Genomic DNA, 18,897 nt, shown 5'->3' on the forward strand with positions numbered 1-18,897 from the left:
GCTCGTACCCAGCCGAAAGCCTCAGCTCTGTTTGATCGATGCAGTTCAGGCTGCTCTTAACCTCACTAATGTTCCAGGATGTTTGGCAGGGGAAGAGATTGCTGTGGGTTTTTGGAGGTGTTGATGTATACGGCCTGTCTCTCATCTCCCCCGACACTTCATTTGGATTTGGTGTAAACAACCAAAGAGAGTGTTTGGGGCCGGGGGTGATCAGATGTTTGCGGACATGCTCATGCAAGCAGGAGGCATACATGTGTGCGCCCATGAAGAGGATCTAGTCAGTTACAGTAAAGGGGTGGGATAAAAAGCAAGAAAGAAATAGAAAAAAATGGAAAGAAAAACAGAAAGAAAGAAAGGAAAGAACGAAAGAAACAGACAATTCAATGATAAAGACTACAGAAGGAATGAAGAAGAAAGAAAGAAAGAAAGAAAGAAGGAAAGAAAGAAAGAAAGAAAGAAACAAACAAACAATTCAATGATAAACACTACAGAAGGAATGAAAAAAGAAAGAAAGAAAGAAAGAAAGAATGAAAGAAAGAATGAAAGAATTCAATGATAAAAACTACAGAAGGAATGAAGAAAGAAAGAAAGAAAGAAAGAAAGAAAAGAAAAAGAAACAATTCAATGATAAACACTACAGAAGGAATGTAGAAGTAAAAGAAAGAAAGAAAGAAAAAAAGAAAAATAAATAATAATTCAAGCAGGGAAAGAAAGAAAAGCTGAAATTAACAAAGTCAAGAAAGAAATTTAAGGCATGATAGAAAGAAGGACAAAATTAAAAATCACCAAGAAGTCAAACAATTGTTTACTGACACATCACCATGCTGGTAGTATTTGTTTTCTCTGCAACTCTGTGTGTGTGTGCAAATTAACAATAAATTACAACCATAAAAGAAAGAAACAAATAAACAATTAAATTATAAACACTACAGAAGAAATGAACAAGAAAGAAAGATGTAAAAAAAAAAAAATTACATAGTCAAGGGAAAAGGGAAAAGGATATATAAGTTAAGACAGAAAGAAATCATAAAAAAAATTAAATGAAGTTAAGAAGTCAAAAAATGATAACAAAAGAATAAGAATTCATGCATGGAAAGAGAGACTGAAAGGAACAAAGTCAAGAAAGAAATCTAAGAATTCAATAAAAAGAAAGAAAGAAAGAAAATTGCAAAGGTATAAGAGGAATAACACACATCAGGGTGTGCTGTTATTGAAAAATAATCAGCTTTATGGTTTAACAGTAACTCTGCTTCACGTGGAGCTTCATCACATCATCCCATCAGTAATTGCGTTCCTATAACAGCATGCGCCTTCCTGTTTTATTCCTTACTTAGCACATGGGCTGTAAAATGACACATTAACACCTTACAATAACACTGTCTTCAAGGTGTGTGTGTGTGTGTGTGTGTGTGTGTGTGTGTGTGTGTGTGTGACATGGAACAGAGTGAGAAAGAGGGACATGGAATTGTGTGAGTCTGTGCTTTTAGCTTGTACAATAGATCAGGTTTGACTACGGCTCACTGCATTTTCAGCCATTTTACTGTTATAGATGATGTTTAGCACAGCTGCAGCAAACACCTACAATATAATATTATCCATATGATGATTGATTTTATCTGTCAAGTGTTCCTCTGCGGTTCTGTCTTTTTAGTCTGTATATACAACAGTGTGCGACACATTTAAAGGAAGGAAGGAAGGATGGAGGAAGGAAGGAGAGAGGGAGGGAGGGAGGAAGGAAGGAAGAAGGGAGGGAGGAAGGAAGGCGGGAGGGACGAAGGAAGAAAGGAGGAAGGAGCGGGGGAGAAAGAAAGGAAGGAAGGAGGGAGGGAGGAAGGAAGGAAGGAAGGAGGGAGGGAGGAAGGAAGGAGGGAGGAAGGAAGGAAGAAAGGAGGAAGGAAGGAAGGAAGAAGGGAGGGAGGAAGGGAGGAAGGAAGGCAGGAGGGAGGGAGAAAGGAAGGAAGGAAGGAGGGAGGGAGGAAGGAAGAAGGGAGGAAGGAAGGAGGGAGGAAGGAAGGAAGGAGGGAGAAAGAAAGGGAGGAAGGAGGGCGGGAGGAAGGAAGGAAGGAAGGAGGGAGGGAGAGCGGGAGGGAGGGAGGAAGGAAGGAGGGAGGAGGGAGGAAGGAGGAAGGGAGGAAGGAAGGAGGGAGGAAGGAAGGAAGGAGGGAGGAAGGAGGAAGGGAGGAAGGACAGAGGGAGGGAGGGAAGAGGGAATGAAGGAAGGGGGGAAGAGGGCAGGAAAGGAGGAAGGAAGGAAGGAGGGAGGGAGAAAATAAGGAAGGAAGGAAGGAGGGAGGAAGGAAGGAAGGAGGGAGGGAGGAAGGAAGGAAGGAGGAAGGAGGGAGGGAGGAAGGAAGGAAGGAGGGAGGAAGGAAGGAGGGAGGGAGAAAGAAAGGAAGGAAGGAAGGAGAGAGGAAGGAAGGAGGGAGGAAGGAAGGAAGTCAAGTACCTCAGAAAGAACAGAAATTCAAGAAAGAAAAACTAGCAAAAAGAAAGGAAGAAAGAAATACTGTTAGTATTTCATTAATAACAACAAAACTTAATCATTCAAGCATGAAAAAAGAAAGAAAAGCAGAAATGTAACAAGTCACAAATGAATGATAAGACAAAAAGAAATGTCAAGAACTGAAGAAAGCAGGAAGAAAGAATAAAGAAATAAACTACAGAAGTCAAAAATTTTAATGAAAAAAGGAAGAAAGAAAGAAACTAAGAAAAAATATACATCTTAAAAAATGTAATAAAGCCTTTCTATGTTTTTTAAAAGGAACTAAACAAAATCAATTATATCAGGAATAAAATGTAATGAATAAAGTGTACTTAATAAACAAAATTTGAAACAATCTTCAGAATAAACAGGCACACTCAGAGTCACAGTAACCCAGTAGAAGTATCTGAGACTGAGACAGCGTCAGACCTGTTCAGAGGGGTGTCTTTTCTTCCTTCGTTCACCCCCCTCCTCCACCTTCATCTGCGCTCCCTCACTCCCTCCCTTCTCTCCTCCCCTCCACTCCCTACCCCTCCCCTCCGCTCTTGTGGATGGTGTAGTGCTCTGTCTTTCCCTCTCAGTCTGCCCGTGCAGTGGACAGGACCAGAAGTGTGTGTTAGAGTGTGAGTGAGTGAGTGTGAAACGTGGATGTTACGGGATCCCTCACAAAGTCTTCAGTCCCTGGACACAGATTCACACTCAGCGCCTTACAGCGAGTGAGAGCCTAAGAGGAGTACACCTTAAACCCTAACACACCTCACACCCCCCTCCACATTCCCAACCACATGGAGCCATGTGAGCTCCTGCCTGCCTCACCGGGAATCTGACTCGGATTGCCTCCTGTAGAGACGCTCACAGCTCTGGATCTGCCTCGGAGCGTAGAGAGAGGAGAGGAGCAACTGCAGAGATCTTCACACAGAAGGGAAGTACTGTTCTCTGGGCGCTGTGGGCCGGGAGCCCCCCGTGGGCTGGAGACCGGCGCTCCAGCACCATGGATTACCTGCTTGGGATTGTAGTCCTGCTGGGCATGGCGGCTCTGCCCGGAAGAGTGGCCCTGCAGAACCCCAAGAGGAACGTTCCACGGCTACGGCTCTCCTACAAGGGTGAGTTTTTGGTGAATTTAATGTGTGTCTATTAGAACTTAAGAAATTCTGACCGATCTATCTATCTATCTATCTATCTGTATACATCTTTCTCTCTGTCTGCTGTCTATACAACTCATCCATTCTGTATATTTTTACCTCTCTGATTTAACCAGCTCCACTCTGTCTCTCTACTCTTTCATTTCTGTCTATTTTCTCTCGGTCCGTCTCTCTCTCTCTTTCACTCTCTCCCTGGCGTACGAGCGTCTATTCTCATTTCACTCTGACAGATTGTTTCCATATGTTCCGGGAGGTCTCAGGGAATCGTAGTTGTATGTGTTGGCCCATGTTGGGATTTCTCCTCAGGTTTGAACTCTGTGCCCGGTCCCCTGTTTTATAGCTGCCATGCATAGCCAAGAGATGTCTCTTGCTGTAACGATCCCGAATAGGTGATCAGTGATCCTATGCTGTATGTGTAAAAAAAATATATATATATGTAAAAAAAAAAAAACCTCACACAGATTCAAGTGCATACATGCTCATATAGCTATTGTGGAAGTGCCCTGATACTCTCATAATCCCTTATGCATTACTGTTAATGTTATGTTGTGTGAGTAAACTGATGTGAATGGTAGCGGTGGTGGGGAACATTATTCTTGGGACAGAGTGCTATTTTGCAGGGAGACTGTGGAGAACCAAAAACTAGCTCAACATCTTTTGCAAGCCAGCCCCTTTCATCTCAAATGGAAATAGGCACAAGCATTTTTGCCATATTTTTGGCCGTTTCTCTTTTATTGTCAGCTAGGCAAGCCGCTGCGGTTCTTTGTCCAGACACACGGCCAAAAGTATATGACTCCACATAGGGTGGCAATCTCTCTTTCTCTCACTCTCTCTATTTTTTTTTTCCTCTCTCAGTTATTTTTTAAAAGCTTACGTTAGTGCGTATACTCATTCCAGCATTGGTGTTGATTGTAAGGTTAGTGTGAAGCATTTAGAGATTTACTCCAGTACAGCCATTAAAACACCCTCTCATTACTTTTATAGATGGCGCGAGTTATTTCGATCCCTGAGCCTACATCTGAAGTGCTCAGAAAATGTGATGGTGTGAGAAATCACACAAATGCGCACAGATTTTTTCGGTTCAAATTCACAGAAAGAATGCCTTGTGAGCAAATATACATAAAAACTTTAGTGTACCAGACTGGAATGTGCTTGGGATCTGTACTTCAGCATGTGTTTTTCAGAGAAGAAAAAAAAAATAGCCGCAAGGCTTTAATATGAAAAAGGTGCATGTCCACCTGTAGCCAATCATATGCCTCTTAGAACTAATACCACTGCTGGGATGGCCCAAAGGATTGTGGGAAATGCGTTTTGACATCAAAGTGGCTGCTTTCTAATGAACACAAAAAAAGAGAGAGAAATAAATAACCCTTGTCTGCTACCTTATTTGTTATTCATCTTTGATATGACACAGAGGGAGTGGTGGAGTATGAATAATTGACAGATAACTTCACACATTAGGATTCCAAAAGGACTAAATGGAGATGAGACTGATGTAATGGAAAAAAAAACCACTTCAGTGCCATGTTTGGTACAAAGATACTCAGTTTGTGTGAGAGAATGGACGAGAGACCCTGTGTCTGAATGAGAGAGAAAGAGAAAGAGAGTGGATCTGGATGTGCTTTTGGTGAGCGAGATGTGAAGATAGAGCCAGGCTAAGATAATTAGACACCTGGCCATGGTGATAGAGTTACTGTATGTGTGTGTGTGTGTGTGTGTGTGTGTTATTGAGTGGTCCACAGGTGTTTGATGGCTCTTTTGATGCCTCGCAGAGTGACAGATCGGCGTTCACACCCACACGTTGTTTAAGTGCCAGCAAGAGAGACGGACAGAGGGATGGAGAGGGAAAGAGAGAGTGGCTTAATGAAAGGAGCCGGCAGACAGTAGCTGGCCAGACGAGGCTGGTCGTTAAGTGAAGTGTCATTCATTCGCACTCCCCCTTGTGAATACAGCATAGTAATTAAGCCAAATAAATTTGCCGAGCCACACTCAAGGGACGCGCTCTTAAACAAGCGTGAGGAGAACCCACTCTCTAGGGAGGGCTGGTCTCTTTTTCTTCACAGACACATACAAACTATGCAGATTTATCATGGCTTGTATCATCCGTGACAGCCAGTAACGGCAGGGTTCCCTAGGGGAAGGCCTGTCAAACAATCTCTGAGATCGCAGTTGTTGAGCGATGGCCACGTGATGGATACTCTTCTCTGTATGCTGGCCCTGTAATTATCCCAGCAGCCTTTTCTTTTTCACCCTGTTGTTGCTGTTGGCTGGGGCTGAAAATTGCTACTGTCAACATTATCGTTGCATTGTATCACACGTTATGCATGGTGCTCACTCACACTCCTAAATTAAAACCCGGGTTTTGTGCTTCAGTACTTCACTCAGGTGAAAGGTTTCCCCATCCACCTTGTGATGCCATCACATAAGTAGAGCAACTCCTCTCTTCTGCTCTTCTCTCCATGTCTGGCTCCTACTTAGTGGAAATGAAAACAGTGCCCCCTGCAGGCAGCAGCATGTGTGTGCAGCCCACTGAGACGTAGGTTTATTTAACAGGGCAACCCCGTCGCCGAGTCCTGGCCAACTAGCATGCGCGGAGGAGTTTAAAGAGCTTGTGAAACAACCTGATAATTACTCACTGCAGAGTAATTATGCAGGGCCTCCCATCTCATTACCCTGGCCAGAACCATCCTGGGATTGATTGGGATGGCGCTGGAACGGGGAGCCACTGTGAGTCATCAGAATTCAGCCGAAATCTTCCGAAATAGACACTGGGTGCAGTCTGGACGAGGTCTGTAATAGCGACTGCTCGCTTGTTGACAAAGGAAGTGCCGGATGGCACCAGCCCAGACTTCAGGGATGGAAGCTATTATACAAGAAGGCATTTGCGTTGTTCTCTATGTCTCCCAGTTCACTCTCTCTCACACACTCTTTCTGAACTGTTCACTCTGTCCCAGCCTTCACCACCAAGCCACAGCAGTTAACAATATCAGTTCAGTCTGTCTTCCTTTCTGACTCTCTCTCTCTCTCTCTCTCTCTCTCTCTCTCTCTCTCTCTCATTTTATCTCTGTAAGGGTATTTGTTTGTTCTGCATTGTCTGGCTCATAATAGGAAAAGAAATCTCTAGATATCCCACCATCCACTTTGTAATTCATTGTTCCATGAGTGGGATGTTGCTGCCTCACAGCTCCAGGGTCTCTGGTTCAATCCTGGTTTAGAGTCTGTGTGGCATTTCTGTGGTTTCCTCCTACTTCCCATAAACATACTGGTAGGTGGATTGGTGACTACTGGATCCACTGCGGTTACTGAAGATGAATGACTGAATTATAATATCACAGTGCAAAGAATTCCACACTCCCCAAGGAATTCTGACCAATCCTGTCTGTTTCCACAGAAAGTTTGACCAATCATGCATGTTCCATTTATTTTTTATAGTTATTTTTAATAAAATCTATATATTAAAGTAGGTAGTTTCTGAAGATAAATGAATGGATGCATGAATGAATGTGGTGTCCTGTGAGCTTTGTATCTGATCCAACAAGTTAATCTCTTAAATCATCTCTCCTTTTCTTTTAAAGACATCTGATGACACCCAGACGGGGTAGGTTTGGTGAGGGGGAACTTGAAAGACTGGTCAAATTTGTTTTTACTGCAATCACAATTCACCTCAGGCTGACAGCAGACAACTTTCAAATTGCTCCTTTAATTAAAACGCAGCATTATGCAAATAGATAGATAGATAGATAGATAGATAGATAGGTGAATGGATGAATGGATGGATAGATAGATAGATAGATAGATAGATAGATAGACAGTATCTATAGATTCTAAATTTAGTTTCCATTCTTTGGGTGCACCTTCAAAAGTAAGAAAAAAGAGAATGGTGAATCAGCACTAATAGGAAGTAGGCATTATTAAAGCGGACCATCCGTCCATCCATTTTCTGTACCGCTTATCCTACACAGGGCCGTGGGGGAGCCTGGAGCCTATCCCAGGGGACTCGGGGTACGATGCAGGGGACACCCTGGATGGGGTAACGATCCATAGCAGGGCACAATCTACAATGCTTTTCTTTGGACAGGGGGAGGATGGCGCATGATGAAAACATGCAAACTCCACACACACACACACACAGGGCGACGGCTGAAAGCTGACCAGTAAACTCTAAAATGTGATTACATACATCCTAAATGGCAGACTAATGACAAAGTTAAAGAAATGCAGTACATATTTATGAATTTATTATCTTTACTATGATTAGAAAGAAAGAAAGAAATTTAAATTAACAGAAAAATGACAAATATTTTGTACATTGGTGGAGGATTTGTCAAAATTCTGAAATTTTTTCATCTTTTTCCTCTCTGCATCATCTTCTCTTTCTTCCTCTTCTGTACCTGTATACATCTAAGGATACTTCTCTTGGATTAGAAAGTGGATTGAAGTTAAGTGTATGTGGTGTGTGCATCTGGGCTGAGAATTAGCTTTCTTTGCTGAAAGATCTTTAGGCTTGACCTTTTCACTGAACTGTCTTGGGTTCAATTAAATCTTATCAGCCCCTATTTGGCATAATTATATAATTTCCTCTATGAGGTAGACCTAGATATGATATAGATGGTAACGTGCATTAGTATGTACACCTGTGTCTCATGAGTTGTAGATCCGGTTACAGACTGAACATTGGGTGCAGTGTGGCAGGAAAGCGTGCACCTGTCTCAGAATATCAGTATCCATAGAAAAGCACTTTGGGAGTATTGAATGTCACAAGGCTTGTGTGTCTGTGTGTGTTTGTGTGAATATGTCCCAAGTAAGAACATTTTGGATCTATCCCAATGGTGCTATGAGAAAACCTATGGCCTCTCCCTCATTCTTCTCCAACCACAGACTTTCTCCCTGTAGCGTCCAGGATATTAGTGATATTAATGATGTCCTGCTCTCTCTCTCTTTCTCTCTCTCTCTCTCTCGTTCTCTCGCTCTGTGTGTGTGTGTGTGTGTGTGTGTGTGAGTCAGTGTGTAATCTAGGACGCTAGGGAGGAGAGTTAAGTTCTGTCTCAGCAGTGTCTGGCTGCATGCTCTGTGGCCAGAGGCGTGCTTCGAGCAGTCTCTGCGGTTTGCCTGGCATGTCCAGGGCACATTCAGGAGTAATTAAACACTTCCGCACACTCTCCAAGCAGGACCGCTTCATGATAACATGCCAGTACTGTTTCACAGCCTTAAAGAGAGGAGTTCAGCAAGGAATTGGGAATTTTTAGACACATTAATGAATGTGTATGCAAGCAGAAGAATGCATATACACATAGAGACTAATTTCTGAACAGCTTTTGGATCTTCTGTCGAGTTCGCATTATTTGAGATAGTTGTCTTGTTTCAGGACGCAGCCCCATTTCATTTTTAACTTTACTATACTTTGTATAAACTTTATAAAACTATACAATTTTAACTGTCCATACTTTGTAGATAAATTGTAAAATAGAGCTATATATTTCTTCTCTTGTTTCACATGTGAAATGATTCATTTGTAAAAATAATAATAATAATAATAATAATAATAATAATAATAATAATCTCATTTAAAAGTAAATGAAGCATGTGTAAAAAAAAAAAAATCACATGGAAAATGAACGTGTGAAAATAACGAGAAAAATTTAAATCATGTGAAAAAAAAAGAGTTATTATGCACATGTGGAGTTCATGTGACATTTCTGTAAAGATTTCACCCAGAATCCATGGGGGATGTAAACTTTTGCACTCAGCTGTATTTATCTCCAGGTAAATAGATGCTAGGCTTCACCTCACTGATTGCACTGTTGCCTCGAGTAATCTTTCTAAGCCATAAATCACTCCAACTCATACACACTGTCTTTTGGGGGCTATCTGCTACGCTGATTATGTTTCCTGTTGGTGTCGTTGGGAGTAGAATGACTCTGCGGGTGTCTGCTTCCGCTCAACCGCCTGTCCTGAGCTGTCAATCAAAACGCCTTCATAGCCTGGCGCACGGCTCCGTTACCGAGGTTACTGACACAAACCTGCAGCCAGAGCATGATATATGAAGGGCGGTTTAAGCAAAAGAGAGCTTAAGCCAAGCATAGTGAAGCAAAACTAGAGTCTCAGAGAGACATACAAACCAGCATGTTAAGCGATGGTCCAAGTTTCCAAAAGCTTAGTGAACTCTGGCATTGAACAAACACTGAACAAAACCGCACCACACACTTTGCCTGCTAAGCACTGGAGAGGATGTGAGTGAGCTGTCTGGCAGTGAAACTGGGGCCAAAACCGGGTCAGGGGCTGACGCGTGGTTTGAAGTGCGCCATTGTTCTTACTCAAATAAATAGGTAGCGCCCAAAACCATCGGCTTTGCTTTTTATTCTTTTTTTTCATTCTCTCTCTCTCTCTCTCTCTCTCTCTCTCTCTCTCTCTCTCGCTGAATGCCGAGTGGCAGACTGCGCAGACATAGAGGAGCCCTAAAACACACAGAACACACAACTGCAAATGGGCTGTTTTGACTGATTGAAAGCGTCCTACAATAATCTTGTGTGTAATAGCTCTTGTCTGTTTTCCCACTGAACAATCTTAGCAGATCAATCCCACTGCATCCCAATGAACAATCTTAGCAGAATTTTACAGCTGTAGGAACTTTATGTTTAAAGCAAACTGAGAGCCATGGATCCAGGCATCCATGAAGCACATACAGGGGGTCTGTGATGGCTTAATTTTGTTACACTGGTGAAAATCACAACAAAGTTTTTATATTTATGATTGAGTTCTCATAGTTATTTGCTCTACTGAGTGGTTTACTGATTGGTATGGTTTTAATGCAAGCCTCGCTAACTCAAAGTCAATTAGGCCTGTAAATAATGTCAACTTAAATGTCACTACCAGGGGTGGCACCACTGCTCAAGTGGTGGGGCGGAATTTTTTGTCTGAGAGGAGAAGTACATCTGTCATTTGTCTATAAAAACATACAGATGACCTATGTATTTTGCTTTTAGTTCTATATGGAGCCAGGATCTGATTATAATACAACAACAGGGCACAACACACCTTTTAATAGAGGTTTCTCACTGAAGTAACTGTCTGTTTTGCTAAACATTTTTCCAGCAAGCCTTACTTACTTTATTCATAGAATGCCATTTGAGGAATGTTCCTGTAATTGATTAAGAAAGCAGATTAAGTGCATATGTCACACGATTATTAAGCTCCAGTGAGCGCCAAAGCATGGTTAACCCTTTGTCGCCCATAGGAGATCACCTTCAGGAGAATTGTCAACCCCCTACTAACCACCCCCTCTCCCTCCCCCCCAGCTGAACTGGAAGTATTGACTGGTTTTTCAACCAAGTCAGAACTGTCTGTTATTGCCTGAAGTACAATAACCCCAGCCCCAGTAGTTTGAAAAGTGCCGGGTCAAATGCCAGCAAGCCTCTATTGCTCAGGTGACCCTGCTCACTACTTTTAATCAAAGTGTGTTAATAATAAATACATAGCTTCTAATACTGATTATTGATCATATTTAAGTAATGAACCTAATATTAGAATAGTTGGATTATGGTCATAAAATAAATTTGTACTGAGGAGGTCCGTTGATTTATATATATTTATAGTTAAAGGAATGAACATCTGGGAAGTAGGAACTTTGTGTGTGCAACATTCTAGTAACATTGTGAAGCAAGCCAATATTTGAGCGGATGTTTTTAAAATGTAAAAGGAACATAATATTATAATATTAATATTATATCCTAACCATCTTAGACCCTGCTGAATGCTTATTGAATGTTCTCATCATGTTCTCTGGCAGATGTGTTGTTGTAGGTTTGTATGAAAGCAAGTGAGACAGACAGAGAGATTGTGTGCTTTGCATTTCTTCAACTTAAATGCAGAACTTAACCTCTATTTGGTTTCAAATCTAGTCAATCAGCCAAGACAAGTTTGGGTTTAAATGGTTGCTTCTTTTAATTTTGCATTGTATCTGCAAGAAAACTAATAACAAATCTTTATCACCCAGTAATCTTTGTGGTAACACTACTGCAAATCAAGCTCAGACTAATTGACTGGCTTTCCACACTTGCATTTCTTTTAACCCCTGTGACACAATGAGCTTTTTGGAGCAAGATATATAATTATTGACAAAAGTTCACAGCATGCCATCTGTAAAAGTTATACAAGAGTCTGCTTGAATTGGTTAGTGGTGAGTAAACATGAAAGTAGGCGGTTATTGGCTGCACTTGATAACAAAACCTACCAGACTTTATTGCAAAAGCTAGAAGTCTAGCTAATGAGTCTATCAGACACCAGACATTTCTTAGCTGATCGACTTTCATCATTGTGATAATGTCCTTTTTCAGTGAACAATTCCTTTAAAAATCATATCATACCCATAAAGATGTTGGCCAAGATAAGATCTATAAGCACAGACACATTGTGTTTTGTGTGTGTGTGTGTGTGTGTGTGTGTGTGTGAGACTGTTTAATCACAACCCATTTGCAGGCTACCTCTTGTGATGACCTTTGTGAAAGAATGTCTTCTTTCTGAAGTTCAAGCAGCAGTCACACTCTCACACTTTTTAAGCTTAGAGAAGGCAGAAACTCACCGAGCTGACAGATCTTGTGCCAGAACGGCAGGAGTGAAAGGTGCGAGGCAGATGGGGCAGAGGGAATGTGAATGAGAAAAAGAGGAAGCAAATTACAGTACAAGTCTTAGGTAAAAGAATAGAAATGAAAATGGCTAGGGTCTTAAAAGAAAGAGAAAAAGAGAGAGAAAAATCTCTGTGCATATAAATATACTTTTTTTTTTTTGCATTTGCATATATTTTCTAAATTTGTGCGAGAAAGATTTTAGTTAATGACTTCTCTGGCTACCAGCTCTGTTTCTCCAAGCAACAAAATGTCTGTATTCAGATTTGAACCAGAACTTGGCATGGTCTAGACCAGAAGGTTTGTTTTGTTGTTGGACCTTTCTGGCAAAATTGCTATCTAATGTGACTGAGTGAGCTAGGGAACTAGAGATGCACCGATATTAAATTTCTCAGCCGATACCGATAACCGATTATTCAGAGTGATATCGGCAGAGTCCGATATTTCTGCCTTTTATACCTTCTTATAAATGAATAATAATTCAAACTGCAGTTTTGTTGTCATTCCACACAAGAGACATCATGTTTACACACAGCATGAAATCGATGTGTTTTCCCGCCCTCTTTTGATTGACAGGATATAATCGGCCCCGATCATCGGATTATCGATTTAGCAGGAAAAATAGCCTTTATCGGCCTATACATCGGTGCATCTCTATAGGGAACTACAGTCTCTTTCAAAACAATGCCTTTCCCACATCAGGAAACTGTTGTTTACATTTGAGAATGATAGTCACCTAATTATAATTTATCAGAGTTACTCTAGTATTTGGTTTTGTTACATTCCAGGAAGATCAGAGAAGTTTACTGGACATGCTGTTAGATTCTGTTAGAAGCTGGGAAAAAAGTGCTGCTGCTGTTCCCACTGGGGTCTTTTAAGTGGCGTTTCATTATAATGCTTGTGTGATTTTCCTGGAGGATTTTCTTTTATTAAAAATGTCATTTGAAAATGTCAAAAAAAAAAAAAAAAACATGCACAATAACTGTGCAAATTAGTATTTTTAATTTGAATAATGCTTTGCACAGCATCTGGTCTGCATGTGCTTTATGGAGTAAGGGCTCTACTGATAAAAGCATTTTTGTATGTGTGTGTGTGTGTGTGTGTGTGTGTGTGTGTGTGTGTGTGTGTGTGTGTGTGTGTGTGTGAATTTGGGGAAGGGGGGCATTTTTTGTGTGTGAAATTGGGGGGAAAGCATTTTTTGTGATTTTTTGTTAGTATGGTAGAAATGTGGTTTTATTTTGGAGCTCACTAAAGCAGTATTTAGTTCGGACTACTTGAGGAAACTACTGACAATTAATGTTGATGTGATCAGTACTTATTATAAAACAGTCATCGTTTTCTCCACAGGAGAAATCTAAAACTCAGTATTTACTGCTTTGTTAATAGGAACACAGTTAATTGTTCCTCCAAACACAATTCTTGCATAATACACTAGTTCTTAGTAGTTAATAGGAGTGACGTAAATGTGAATGAAGAAGTACTCCTTCATTCCTGGTTAGTTCCTGCATAGTTACCTATGAATTCTGGGACAGTATTATAAAGTGTTACTTGCCCCACCTCTCTGTTAATTTGAATAATAATAATAATAATAATAATAATAATAATAATAGAAACGATATTTTTTATATTCCTGCTCCAGCATTTTATCCCCCCTCCCCTTTCAACTTTGACGTGTAATTTGTTGCTTGCAGAATACTTTCTACACAGATTTTTCTGCTATCTTTGAAAACCTGGCTATGACATCTAATGTCATATCTTCCTGTAGACATACATACAGGAAGTGATCAATTCTAGACAGAAATTAAGGCCTATTGGGAAAATCTTAATCTATACTTTTTTTCTTTAAATCACACTGGAACATAAAAATAATGTTATTAACCAGTTCAATACTTTTGTTCATGGTTTGGATTACATGTTTTTATTCCCTGTAATGTTTATAATCCCTGTGTACCTCACCAGTTGAGTTCAATTTGGGAGATCATCATGGTTTCTATTTACTCAAGAACATTTGAACAAATGTTTGTTCACTGTGAGATGGATCATTTGGGGCCTTTACAAATATATTCCAGCTTTCTAACGGCATGAGATCCATTTGGGACGTTTCTGTACTACGTGCTTAATGGCTGTTGCCACATACACAAGGTAGTCAAAAAGCTGCTCCTTATTCCAGCCTCTGTTCTGTGATGTACGCACAATTGTCCTGTATTCCCTATGGGGGCATTTACTTAACCAGTGATAGATGAGCTCTCATTTTCTCTCTCTCTCTCTCATTCTCTCTCAATCACTCTCTCCCTCTCTCTCCTTTTCTCCAAGCTCACAGATGTCCAGAATCAAATGCAGATGGCTACTACAGCAGCACGTCGATCTGAGCTCTAGAGACTCACTGCAGCCTCTACGTGTCACTGATCATTATGATTCATAGACAGTCTGTGCTGAGCGCTGTCCAAGCATTGCAGAAATGTTCGCTTCTCCGCCGGAATAGGCAGAGGTGCCGGGAATGGACTGAGTGGGGATTTTTCACAGTCTGGCAATGATTACAGAGAGCCTGGCTTTCCTTAACTTCACCTCATTTACCTCTTCTACACTCCTACATCTCCACATCTCCTGCTCTGCCTTCTCTGTCTTTACACTTTGGTAACCTTACTGTCTATAACAGCAGTTTACTGTAGTTTTACTAGTTAAACCTGTTCTCATTAAAATCCCAATGATATGACTGGTTGTAAGAAGTTGTAAGAAAAAGTATAAACACTAACTCTGCCCCTAACCAGAGGTGGAAAGCAGAGCAACATTTGCTATGACTAATTTCAGTGTTGCAGCTTGGGACAACTTTTCACATTGTGAAACTTTGTGTGTGTGTGTGTGTGTGTATATATATATATATATATATATATATATATATATATATATATATATATATATATATAGTTCTGAGAGCTACAGAACTGAGAAATGTTTCTCTTGTGCATGTATTTCAACTACAAGCAAAGTTATAGCATTTTCAATCTTATATCATTGCAACTGCAGTTCAGGAGCATCACAGGCATTTTGATGGCCGGTATCTGATTACAGTGTGTACTGAATTAAGCTCATGTCAATGTCAATTTCTCTGCAGAACACAGCTTTTCAACAACATGATCAAAACATGACATTCACTGTGTGAGGAAATCACACTTAGCTAGCTAGGTTTTAGACGATTTTAGGCAGACTGACTGTTTTTACCACTACAAAACTGCAGTTTGTTGAACTGGCTCTTTACCCAACATGATCTTTGCAGAAAGATAACCAATATATATATATATATATATATATATATATATATATATATATATATATATATATATATATATATATATGTATATATATATATATATATATATATATATATAGGTCAAAAATTGGTCCGGAACACGCATTCTTTATTTTTATTTTATTATCCATTTTATTTTATTTTATTTTATTAAAAATAATATAATATTTAGACACTGTTTTCACCTACAATTTCCAGAAATGTATTTTTGGAATTTTCTCAACTAATTTCTTGAGGAATCCCCCTGAGATGCTTTTTAAACAGTATTAAAGGAGTTCACACCTACGCTGGACTCTTATCGGCTGCTTTTTGGAATATTTCAATCCAAATCATCCGTTTAAAAAAAAAAATTGTAAATAAAATGTTAGTTTTCTAATGAATGAAATTAATACGTTGGCACAATGAAATACCGATTTCAAACAATTGAACATACACCTTCAGTTCAAAAGGTTTTTAGGATCATGAGAGACATTTCAGTCGAGTGTCTCCAAACTTTTGACCGGTAGTGTATAAATATACTAAGCAAACAAAGAAACGTCCTCTCACATTCAACTGCTTTTATTTCCAGCAAATTTCATAACATGTGTTAATATTTGTATTAACGTAAAAACATTCAACAACTGAGACATAAACTGAACAAGTTTCACAGACATTTGATGAACAGAAATGGAATAACGTGTCCCTGAACAAAGGGGGGTCAATATTAAAAGTAACAGTCAGTATGTGGTGGCCTCCAGCTGCTTTAAGTACTACAGTGCATCTCATCTTCATGGACTGCACCAGATTTGTCAGATTTCTTGCAGATTTCTTGCTGTGAGATGTTACTCCACTCTTCCACCAAGACATTTGTAAGTTCTCAATCACGTCTGGGGGGACACATGGTTACATGTGGTTTGCCACTGCAAGGAAGATCAGCTGTCCTTCCTGTCTTAGGTGTCTTACATTACAGACATTGCAGTTTATTGCTCTGGACACATCTGCAGTCCTCATGCCTCCCTGCAGCAGGTCTATGGCATGTTCACGCAGGTGAGCAGGAACCCTAGACATCTTTGTTCTGGTGTTTTTCAGAGTCAGTAGAAAGGTCTCTTTAGTGTCCCAAGTTATTGTAAATGTGACCATAATTGCCTACCGCCTGTAAACTGTTCGTGTCTTAAGGACGGTTCCACAGGTGCATGTGCAATAACTGTTTATAGTTCATTGAACAAGTATGAAAAACTTTGTTTAAACCCTTTCCAATAAAGATCTGTAAAGCTTATTTGGATTTTACAAAATTGTCTTTAAAATACAGTCTCCTGAAAGAGGGATGTTTCTTTTTTTTGCTGAGTTTATATGTGAATGAACATGATGTTTTATAAGTAGTGTTCATAACACATTATATCACCAATACCAAAGAAACCAAGCCCACTTTTCTATAATGCCTTATGAGACCTGATGTGTTTTTTTTCCCCTTAACATATGATCTATACCAGGGAGATTATCAGGAAATCATGTGCCTATGACTGCACATAATCCACTAAGCAAACTGCAACTGAATTTATTTGGTACTGGCAATGTAAAGTGTTATAAACACTGCTTATAATGCATTCAGTTCAAATATTAGAAATTAAAAAATATATACATTACAAACATTGCTATAAACTATAATGCCTTTTCATATATAATTATAATGTGTTATTCAAAAGTCATTATACATGTAGGCTACACAGAATGTATTACCAAAATGACTTTCTGTACTTTGTTACTATATTTAAGTAAATTGTAACAAATCTCAAAAATCATAATATGTTTTTATTTTCCCCAGTTACTAGACAATCATATTTCTGCGTTTTAACTTTTTTTTTTGTTTATATTTACAACATCCAATGAAATTTATGACAGTCTATATCATTGTATACTATGAGCTTTGCACAAGTAGTCTCACTTATTCTTCACACATTAAAGTTACCTGAACGCAAAAATTCAGTATGAATTCAAACAATCGAGGGCATGTGAATTGTCATTGTCTTAGTTAAAATACATATTTTTACTTTTACATACTTGTGTACGTTTAGGTGAAAACATTTTTTAACTTTCATTTACGTAATGTGTCAAATTTCTTAAAATTCATAGTTTCACTAAAATATTATTTTTCTGCCCCAAACTCTAACTTTAACTTTTATGTTTTTTCTGACAAATTGCGAATAATGCAAATTTGCAAGTGTGAGGCCCATGTTTACGTATTTATAAATGAATATATGTATATGTATATCATATATATGTATACGGGTCATTGGGCCATGTGTCAGCTATCAATGTGTCATGCAAATATTTAAATAAATTCTTTTCATATTTATCACGTTAATGATGTGTTCGTGCAATTTTAGTCTATGGGTCAATTTGATGCCTGACATTCATAAGATTAGAACTGCTTATTTGAAGAACTTTCCAGTTTTGCTAAGTGAGGACGGTGTTGGGAAGTGACTGAAGATTTTATTCATACAAGTCATTGTGCAACAGTATATGTTCAAAGTCCAAGTCCATACTCCATCCATGTCTCAAGTTTATAATAATGATTATAAATGATTACTTGCTTGTATTTCCTCATTTGTAAGTCACTTTGGATAAAAGCGTCTGCTAAATGAATAAATGTAAATGTAAATGATTATGAGATTCAGCCAATGGCGTGCAAGGCCACATTCAGAATCCTGCAGTTTTCCCACAGTGCCTAATTATAAGTGACTATAGTGTGATATTTCAGAATCTGAGCTAATCACTCATTAAAGAAATACTCTCAGGAACTCTCACAAATTGCTTCCACAGATAAAAACAGAAATGCTGCAGAAACAAGATGAAGATATGGAACTGTAGTCAAGCATCTTGTGTTCTTATCAAGGAGCCAATAATACTGTCCATAGACTCATTTGTCTTTCTCTTTTTTTCTCTCTCTCTCTGTCTCAGAAATGCTGGACTCCAGTAATTTAGTGACTTTCACTGGAATAACAAACAGTTCAGGTTACGACACATTTCTAATGGATGAGGAGCGAGGGAGGTTACTAGTAGGAGCAGAGGACCATATCTTCTCTTTAGACCTCGTCAACATTAACAGAGACCTCAAACAGGTAATAATTACACACTCACATGCACACACGCATGCACACACAGAAATACTTCTCTCTTTGGTTTACCACTTTTAAAATAATAGTATTGGCATTGAGTGTTTTGGTTTCATTTCCAATGGATTGTATTGCATTCAAGCAAATGAGCATTTTATATTCCAAAACCTCAGTGAAAAATGCTTAATTATATATTACTTTTGAAAAAAATGTTCATCCTCCAAAGTCATGCAAAAGCTGTGTATGCAACCTT

At 39.3% G+C, this 18,897-nt stretch overlaps 1 protein-coding gene across 1 annotated transcript in view; it reads left to right on the forward strand.

Moving 5' to 3' along the window:
• Positions 1–3,103: 3,103 nt before the first annotated feature.
• The window catches only part of sema3aa (sema domain, immunoglobulin domain (Ig), short basic domain, secreted, (semaphorin) 3Aa), a 42,866-nt gene continuing 27,072 nt past the window's right edge, over positions 3,104–18,897 (forward strand). Inside the window, exons 1-2 of the mRNA XM_053650198.1 lie at positions 3,104–3,585; positions 18,490–18,650. Coding sequence (XP_053506173.1) covers positions 3,474–3,585; positions 18,490–18,650 — 273 coding nt within the window. The 5' untranslated portion in view covers positions 3,104–3,473. The remainder of the gene's footprint in view (positions 3,586–18,489; positions 18,651–18,897) is intronic.

This window comes from Ictalurus furcatus, chromosome 19 (assembly GCF_023375685.1).
Source record: "Ictalurus furcatus strain D&B chromosome 19, Billie_1.0, whole genome shotgun sequence".
In the NCBI taxonomy this organism is placed as follows: domain Eukaryota; kingdom Metazoa; phylum Chordata; class Actinopteri; order Siluriformes; family Ictaluridae; genus Ictalurus; species Ictalurus furcatus.